The 10,279-nt window shown below is 39.3% G+C and overlaps 1 protein-coding gene across 1 annotated transcript in view; it reads left to right on the top strand.

Moving 5' to 3' along the window:
• The first annotated feature begins 7,629 nt into the window (after window positions 1–7,629).
• Window positions 7,630–10,279, top strand: part of Klkb1 (kallikrein B1) — a 29,092-nt gene continuing 26,442 nt past the window's right edge. The window contains exons 1-2 of the mRNA XM_021169470.2: window positions 7,630–7,779; window positions 8,380–8,438. Coding sequence (XP_021025129.1) covers window positions 7,649–7,779; window positions 8,380–8,438 — 190 coding nt within the window. The 5' untranslated portion in view covers window positions 7,630–7,648. The remainder of the gene's footprint in view (window positions 7,780–8,379; window positions 8,439–10,279) is intronic.

The following is a 10,279-nucleotide window of genomic DNA, read 5'->3' as shown; positions in this document are numbered from 1 at the left end:
CTTTCTAATTCGTTGAAGAATTGATTTGGAATTTTGATGGGGATTGCATTGAATCTGTAGATTGCTTTTGGCAAGATAGCCATTTTTACAATAACTGGTTTGATTTGATCACCGCGTTCTGGTATACTCTAAAATATAGCATAGGGACACATTAGAATATAGTTGCTATAGTAACTAGCTTTAACAGGAGCAGAACATTCATTAGTGTTGGGCTGGTGTGGCTATTACTCCAACAGTCAGTTTAGCTCATGTAAGATGGACATATTAGCCTAGTTTATGATATAACTGATTTATTCAGACCTGGCTACCCAAAACTGTGGACAGAGGGGCCACTAGTCCCTGGTATCCTTTGTTTGCTAAGAACTTAATTTCTCACACATGTAGTTATTCATTATTTTACTCAAACACCCAGTGTCATTTAGGGCTGGTGAAAGACCTTGGACAACTGCAGTCCCAGGTCCTAATAGCAAACTGTGAACAATGCAGAAGGACATTGGTAACCAATGTATGGAAGGAAAGTGAACAACAGCAGGAAAGGAAGGCGGTGTGGTAACTCTAAGGATGGAGCATTTGAGCAGGGGTCTGGTTGATGTGAGGTGTGTGTACCTGGATACTGTTTAGAAAGTAAGGGAAAGTGAGCTTTGAGGATGTTAGAAGTGAGGGTCAGAAGGTGGACCCTCTTCCCAGCCCACTCAGTCATTGTAAATACTCCTTTCTTTTTTGTGGTTGTAGCCCTAAGACCACATTTTTACAATTGTTGAGCAGAGATGATTCTCAAGTTCTTTCTCAGGGCTCTTCCATATCCAAGGCAGCATCAAAAATGTCTCCCTGCTGCTCAGCCCTCTTATATTTTGAATTTTCCTGAATCCCTCTTATTTCCTCATTAGAGCAGCACAGGGGTGGGGGGAGGGGGTAACATGGCTCAATAGTAAAGATGATTGCTGCCGAGCCTGATGGTCCAAGTTTCATTGATCTCCATAGTTTATATAGTGCAGGAAGAGAACTAACCATTATAAACTGTCTTCTGAAATCCATGGCCTGTGCCTGGTACACACACACACACAAATACAAACACACAAATATACTCACACACACAAACACACATACAAACACACACAAATGTACAAAGACACACAAATACAAACACATAAAGCTACATACACATATAACACGCACGCAAATATAAACACACAAAGTTCCACACACATACATGCACACTCATACAAATACAAACACACAAAGATACACACACATATAAACATTCTCTCTCTCTCTCTCTCTCTCTCTCTCTCTCTCTCTCTCTCTCTCTCACACACACACACACACACACACACACTGTAATAAAAACTCTGTCTTAAAGGGCTCTGGTAGTGAGACCCTGCCCATCCAGATAGTCTACCTTGACGAGCTCGGTGTCAGCTAAAGAGTCTCCTTAACTACATCTTTAAACTGGCACTTCTCGTGAACCACAGTCTGTGAGCCACAGTCACTGCAGAGGCGCGGCCTCACAGTGTCTGCACAGTCCACAGCAACAGAGTGGGAACTTTAAGAGGGAACACTTAGCATCCTGCCAACTGATGGCTCTCTTCCACATAACTGATTTTGTTCTCCTGAATCCATGAGGAAAATTTAGTTTTCATTATATTATGGGACTGTAACTTCTATCTCATTCTCAGGAGCCTTCAGACTAAGCAGGGAAGTATATTTATGGAGGTCTTAAATCTAGAATGTTACTTTTTAGGCAAGCAACCCCTGAGCATGTCTTGTGCTCTGGAGGCAAGTGCTCCCCCTGCCAGCCCCTCCACAGCCTCTGGTGAGACTAGTTTGCCAATAAGATTGCAAATTTCAATTTTTTTAATGTTATAGAGCAGAGGGGTTTGCTTTGTTGATGGCTGGGGTACCACTTTCTCTAGAAAGCAGTACAGCATGCTATTTAAATACGCTGCTTTATGACACTCCAGAGATATTTATTGGCAACATCATCCTTTGTTTCTAATAAACACAGGTTTGCATTCCAGAAACATTTATCAAATATTTAGGAGCCAACTCACTCCATCTCACTTCCTAGCTAAAATGACATGTCGTCAATGTTGCCAAATAGAAAACAGAGGGGATTTAGCATCAAGCGATTGTAGCCTTTAAATATGTTTTAAAAACAACACAAAATAACAAGGGGGAGCAAATTATTAGTCAGTAAATCCAGGACTGAAAGTTAGACGTTTCAAGGAAGTGTATGTATTTTATTATATTTGGAAACATTTTTCTAAGAATTAAAAGTAAAATAGAGTTTTCTGAGCAGGAGAGAATCTAAACTCCACTAGAGAAGTGCTATCCAGCAGGTTTCAGTAAGCTCTGCTGTAGAGGACCAGATCTTAACATCTTTGTTTGCTTGCTTGTTTGTTTGCTTCGTTTTGTTGTTGTTGTTGTTATTGAAGCCATTCTATAATTATAGGAAGTAAGCAGGCATAGATCGTGCAGCCATGAATGGGTATGGTTGTGTTACATTAAAACTTTAGTTAGAAGAACAAATACTGAGTAAGATTTGTTCTGTAAACTGTGGATTATCAACTCAGTATCAGATGGATCTGAACATAAATTTTCAGTGTTATAAAAAGGTAGAAAAGGGGGGCTGGAGAGATGGCTCAGTGGTTAAGAGAATTGACTGCTCTTCTGAAGATCCTGAATTCAAATCCCAGCAGCGACATGGTGGCTCACAACCATCCATAATGAGATCTGATGCCTTCTTCTGGTGTGTCTGAAGACAGATAACAGAAACAGTGTACTTACATATAATAATAATATATCATTTTTTTAAAGGTAGAAAAGCAATAACCTATAGGGAGAGCTGCCCACCCCATCCCCACATTGAGGTGTGCATCCATGCAATTTCAATAGAAATACAAACACACACACACACACACACACACACACACACACACACACCTGTAAAGGTGAATAGATAAGACTCAAGCTGCTAGTTCCCAAATAAAGAGATGATATGACCACTTTCAAAACGGGAAACCTATGCCTGAACCATGTGTCCCTAACATAAAACACTTCTTTTTCTTCAGGATAAGCACTTAAATGCATTTCCCATGTATAATTTATTAAAATGGAGTCCTTGATATGCTTGTAATATAATGACATCTTGGTATATGTGTACACTGTGAAACTATTACCACTATAAAGTTACTTAACACAATTACCATCTCGGACAATTATTATGTATATTAAGAATACCTGCATATCAGGGCACAGTTGTGTATACCTATAATCCAGCACTCTGAAGATCTAGATCAGTGGTTCTGAACCTGGGGGGGGGGCGGTGTGGAGGTGGTCACATATCAGATATTTACAATTCATAACAATGGCAAAATTACAATTATGAAGTAGCAACAAATATCTTTGTGGTTGGGAATCACCACAACATGAGGAGCTGTGTTAAAGGGTCACAGCTTAGGAAGGCTGAGAAGCACTGCTCTACAGGATGGGAAGACAGCTCAGTGGTGCTCTTGAAGAGAACCCTAGCTCGGTTCCCAGCAACCACATCAGGTGGCTCACAAGGACCTGTAGCTCCAGCTTTAGGGGACCTGATTCCCTCTGTTGGTCTCTGTGAAATGTTGCCATTGCTGGGCATCTATTAGTCCTAAAAACTTTGTATCCTTTGGTGGGCATCACCTATTCTACGAAGTTTCAGATCCCGACAATCGCCATTCCACTTGCTTTTAGAGCTTGCCTTTTTCAAATGCCTCACATAAGTACAGCTCTTCAGGTGGCTGTATGATTTTACATCTCCACCAGTTTTGCATCACTGTAATAAAACACCTGATACTGGGTAATGTATACAGAATAGAGGTTTATTTGGATCATAATTCTGGGGAATGCAGAGTCTGAACAGCATTATGGAAGAGTTTGCAAAGTATAGTGACACACTCCTGGCCTGGGACTTCTGGCTGCATCACAACCTCGTGACAAAAGAACCCGGGCACAACTAACATTAATTTTTCTTTAAATATATGGCCAAATTCTTCAATAAGAATTATGTTCTGAGCTTTTCATTGGGTTAAGGCTTGGTAGCAGATAAAAGAAGCTTATGTACTGACATTTTTGACTTCATGTAGGAGGACATCTCTACTATGTGGATTCTAATTTTTCCCATCATTTATCCCCCAAGGTTTTACCCCCCTATGACTAGATAGGAAAGAAAGAAGGATAGAAGCGTTGCGGGCGTGGGGGAGGGGTGGATTTTTGACTCTGATTTCCTTCTTCTTGCTTCCTTTTTGATCATGAGGTACTACCAAACCTCAACCAACTCCTTGAATGACCAACAGCTACCTATACGACTTCTGGGGCCGCTCACCTTTACAAACGCTCTGTAAAGTTCCCAGAATTCCAGACATCACACAATCACAGAAACTATCTGCAGCTGGCAAAACCATGTCTCTGCTGGCTCACGAGGTAAATAATGATTAGTTGCTTTGAAGCAGCTCAATATCCCCACACTTATGATTATATCAAAAACATATTCTTACAGTATTTCTGTGTTTTTTAAAGAAACTAAAATTCTAGAATTTTCACTATAACTTCGGACTCATTTTAACTCCACTGACCAACTCCCTCTCTAAGCAACAATAGTTACCCAAAGTGTAGTGTCTGTCCCTAACAACAGAAAGAACAGATGAGTTTGGTTGGCTAGACAGAAAACTTACATTCAGTGTCAGCTGATAATGATGGAACACTTGGGGAAGTCCCTAATCCCTGAGTTCTGATTGGTGGAAATTATAACTGTAACTTGGCTCAGATACTGGCAGATTGTGCTTAGAAATCATGCTTCAGCTCCTATTTGGGGCTGCCAGAAGAAACAAGGCTCCCAAGTCCTTGTCTGGTGGCCCTGGTCGGTCAGTGACTTTGCTTGTATGGCGGGAAGAATAAAAGATTGTGCTGTTCCATGAGCCCAGTGGTGATTTCTCTCCTCTTCATCAAGGCTCACAGCCGACATGGTGAAACAGAAGTATTATTCAAGGTCTTTTTGTTGAATCAAGCATCTTATAAACTTGACATCTTGAGATGGTCATGATTTAGCACTGTAGATCATAGATTCCTAGAAATTTGTTAACTCGTTCTATCTAATTTGTTGAGATAATTTTTCGCAGGGATCTCATATTTCTTATTTGTGTTGTGTGAACTGTAGTGTCTCCTCTTTCATTTATGCTTTTGTTTACTTGACTCTGATTTCATAGGTCATCAAACCAACCATTTCTCTATTTTATCTTTTATAAAACAGTTAAGTACTACTGGATTTTTCTCTTACTTTCCTGATATCTATATCATTTCCTTCTGTTCTGCTCATTCTGGGGTCAGTTTTTAAAAATTATTTTACTTATTTACATTGCAAATATTGTCCCCCTTCCCAGTCCCCCCTTTGCAAATCTCCCACCCTATCCTCCTCCCCTTTGCTTCACCCACTCTTACCCCACCCCTCTAGCATCCCCCTTTGATGAGGCAACAAGCCTCCACAGTAACAAGCACCTCCACAAAGGCCACCCTCTGCATGTGGCTGGATCCATGGGTCCCTCCACGTGTACTCTTTGATTGGTGGTTTAGTCCCTGGGAGTTCTGGGGAGTCTGGTTGGTTGATATTGTTGCTCTTCCTGTGGGGTTGCAAACCCCTTCAGCTCTTTCAGTCCTTCCCCTAAATCTTCCATTGGGGTCCCTGTGCTCAGTCTAATGGTTGGCTGTGAGTATCTGCATCTGTCTTGGTAAGGTACGGCAGAGCCTCTCAGAGGACAGCTCCTGTCTGCAAGCATCAGCAATAGTGTCAGGGTTTGGTGTCTGAGAATGGGATGGATCCCAAGGTGGGAGGGATGGTCTCTGGATGGGTCAGTTTATTTGTTTATTTTTCTTTCTTGTTCCCTTAAATATAAGGACAGATTGTTTTAGTTCTTTTCCAGTTTCTTAATGAAAGTTCTATTGCTGCAAACCCCTTTCTTTATTATATTTTCTGCTGCATTACATACATTTTGGATGTGTTGTTTCCATTTTCACTTCTCTCAAATTTATCCTTAACTCACTGGTTTTTCCAGAATCTGCAAATTTTTCATATATTTATGAGCTGTTTATACTTTCTCCAGTAACCAATATCTAGGTTCATATTGATGTGTGAAGAGAGATGTGCTTAGTAGACTCACTTGATGTGAATCCGCTGGAAGTTGACTTCGCTTGAATATGTGATCTGTCCTAGTGTACTCCCCATTGGTGCTACACCCAGTGTGTGTTCTGTTGCTGCAACAATGCTCGGAGCATGTGTGGAAATGTTTTATGTGTGCACTGGAGGGCAGTGCTATCAAACGTCTTGTTTATTTATTCATGTCTGGGTGATGTATCTGTGTTGATAGTCTACTGCAGTCTACCTCTCCGTCAGCACTGTTAATATTTTCTTTATGAATTTAGCATTGGGTTGACTGCATCCATATTTATAGCTGATCGGTCTTCTTGATCAACAGTCCGTTCTATCATTATATACAAGAGCCCCCTTTTCACAGAGGTCACTTTCTAAGATCCTCAGTGGGTGCTTGAAACTCAGACAGCCCTGGACTCCATGGATACTGAACACTAGGAGGCCATGATCATTGGTTTGGTAGCCGAGAAAACCACTGACTGAATGTGGGTGGTGCGCACAGCGAGAGTGTGCTGTACAAAAGGGTGATTCGTGTGACAAAGAACAAGCTGGTATAGGAAGGAGTTCAGCCAGCCAGCCACTCTATGGCTTTCGATTGAGAAATTCTATGTATTAACATTTCATGGTAACGAAGCATCGGTTACTTTATTATAATCATTATTTTCTGGATGGATTCTTTTTTTCTTCATATTTTATGTGTATTTCAGTTTCTTTATGGTTATTGTAATGCATGCATAAGTCATTTCAACTGCTACAACTGAGAAACCATCTACATTTTAAACCAATTGTACCATCCTGGATTGCAAAACTTCTGCTAAGAACTGTTAATAGTTTTATGCACTTCTCTTGTATGTGAACAGCTGCATTTTTCTCCTGCTGTTTCTGAATGCAATGTGCGTTGATGAGACGGTCTTTCCACCTCTTTATCTGGATAACCATTTTATTCGCCATCTTTAAGGAGCTCTTTTGGTTTGTAGGTCCTCAAAGTTTTCTACCAATTCTTCTACCTTCATTTATTTAAGATCACATATAAGTTCCTAACTTTTTTCTTTTGGTGATTTTGGGTTTTTTTTTTTTTGGGGGGGGGGGGCTTTGGTTTTTTTTGTTTTGGGGTTTGCACCTTTAGATGAGAAGTTATTTTAAATTTAATTTTTTAAAGTTTATTTATTCACCCCTTGCATGGTTATGTGTGCACACACAGAAGGAGTATAGGTGTGGTGGTCAAAGGAAACTTTTAGGGGGTTGCCTTACTCCCTCCACTGTGCAGGTTCTGGGGATAGAACTCAGGTTATCAGGCTTGACAGTAAATTCCTTTGAGCCCCTGAGATATCCTGCAAGCTCCACCATGATTGGAGCCTCCAGCTCTGTCATCGTGTTTATATGACTTCCTGGAATTGGTAACATATTAAGTAGCTGAACCTGGACTGGGATGTCCGTGGACTATATTGACAAGTTAAACAGTTGAAACTGATGCCAGAAGCCCAATGTCAACACTGGAGCCAAGCAGAGACCGCCCTCGGTGCCATATTCAGAGGGCTTGAAGACCATCTTCATGTGAAGACTCCCTCTCCTCCAGAACCACAACGTGACCATCCTTCCAGGTAGCTGCTTTCTACCTGTCTTGTTATATCCTGTGTCTTGGGTTTTTTTTTTTCAGTATAACTATTTCTGCATGAACAAAAGCCCATTGGTATAATGCACTAATTTCCTGAGTGTTTAGAAAATCTACAAGGAGTTGTTTTTCTTTCTATACAAATATATTAATGTAAAATATTTTAAGAATAAGTTTTTGATTCTTTTCAAAGATGTTGTTTCTGTGAAGGTTGTGGGTGATATTATTGTCCTTATTCATAATAATTTTGCATTAATCTAGAAATTTAATAAGTGTTTAATTATTTATATTAACTCTTTACAAAATTATTAGAAATAAATCTTCAAAATTAACAATAAATACACTAATACACACTAATAGTAATCTAGAGGTCTCAATTTGCATCTTGGGAAGCATGATAAATATTTTAATTTTCTATATACAAAATATTCCACACCCAAATCTTCCTTCTCCTGGTGATTATGTGCTGTGATTTGCAACTTAGACATTTATCAAAAAGGTGAAGTCCACATTAAATTAAATTGTCTATTAAATACATGGCAAACATGATCTCAACCTAGTAGTTATATGTATATTTTTTCTTTCAAAGGATGATTTTATTCAACCGAGTGTGTTATTTTGTTTCCTTGTTTGCTACCGTTTCCTGTGGTAAGTATTAGCTTTAGGAGTTCAAATTAATAGTGTATGAGAGAGGGATGGTCTTGCAAACTATACCACTCCTGGAGAAAGCCTTTAACCACACAGCTTTGGGGGGAAAGGCAGCTGTTGATACTCCAAGGCAAGAACTTCTCCTTAGATACATTGCCCCAAACACAGATGAACAGGGGAAGGAACTTAGAGACATCACTGCACCTGTTAGCAGAAACATCTGTTTTGAGTTTACTCTATAACAGAGCCTCTCCCACCCCCACAGAGCTGCTTGTCTTTATAATATCAGCCTTCTAAATAAAAACTCTACCTGAAAATTGGAAAGAATATCAGATATTGCATAATGATTCGAGTCTAATCCAAGTATCTGATTAGTATACAGTATTTTTCATATAAGACATACAGAGCCATTTCTAAACTGAAAGTACCTGCTTTGGATCTCACTAGTATAGTATCCCTTTGGCAGTCTGGTGGGACAGCTTTCAACACTAGATGTCAGTGCTCTTTCCCTGTTTATTCCTTTACTTTTCAGGATATGAGCATGGATGACCCTGAACAGCCCCTCTCAACAGTCATTATAGAGGGAGATCTCCCTGGGTATAACATGTCAGGTGTATTCTGAGTCAAAGCTGACTTACCGCAAGGATTGTTTTCTTTTTTTTTTTTTTTTTTTTTTTTTTTTTTTTTTTTTTTTTTTTTTTTTTTTTTTTTTTTGGTTTTTTGGTTTTTTGGTTTTTCGAGACACGGTGTGTAGCCCTGGCTGTCCTGGAACTCACTTTGTAGACCAGGCTGGCCTCGAACTCAGAAATCCGCCTGCCTCTGCCTCCCTAGTGCTGGAATTAAAGGCGTGCGCCACCACACCCCGCAAGGATTGTTTTCTTGACTCTCAAGTATATGGCAAAGATAGGCTTGTCCTTGTAAGTAGAAGTCATTTCTCTAGGTAAGCTCTTTTTTCCCATCCCTCTCTGCTCCCTACATCTGGCCCATCATCTGTAACTGCTCCCCTGTACCATAACTACTGCCATGTTCAAACCAACTAAACACAAATAGTGATAACCAGAGATGCCATGGGCCATGGCTATAAAATTCATGATCATGACAGGAAAATGAGACATGGGAATACATATAATACTTGAAAACAAATACTTTATATAGTCCTAAAGTACAAAATAATGATCACCAATTTTTTCTTTAGTCCTTCATATTTTTCCCGCATGAATCTCTCTGTTGTATAAAGTGTTATTCATGAATAATAATTTTAATTAAGAATTATGAACATTAATGAAAAATAATTTTTAACTTACCTTTGGTATTTATAGCTAATGTTAATGCAAATGAACATTTCTGTTATTTGTTCTTCTTCATGGGTATTTTATATGTATAGACATTCTCTGCACATATTCAATTATTTCTATAGATTAAATTTTTGGAAATAAAGATTTTAGATAGAGGAGTGTGAATACCTTTGAAGGCTTTATGGCATGCATTATGGTATTAGCTTCTAGACAGGCATTCTCTGTTTGGTTTTCCCCACAAGCATGTGGAAGTGAATTAACAATACAATCTCTTAGAAATGAGATGTCAATATTAAATACGTTGTATGTTAAAAAATAAAATGTACAGGTTCACAACACTGGTTTAAACAGCTAGGTTAACAAAGATTAAATTTGAAACAATCAATATTTGTGTGCTGGCTTTGATCACAAATGAAAGGAAATCAAACAATGCGGCTTTAATATAAATGAGTTTAAGAGTTCAGAAACCCATGTGCCCAGTGAATGGCTTCTGGTGGACTTAGAGACTGCCCAATGATTGCACCCGCGCACAGTGTGTCTGCATTG

Source organism: Mus caroli, chromosome 8, assembly GCF_900094665.2.
Source record: "Mus caroli chromosome 8, CAROLI_EIJ_v1.1, whole genome shotgun sequence".
NCBI lineage: Eukaryota > Metazoa > Chordata > Mammalia > Rodentia > Muridae > Mus > Mus caroli.
Note: the sequence above shows the minus strand (reverse complement) of the source record. Positions and strands in the feature narration are given on the sequence as shown.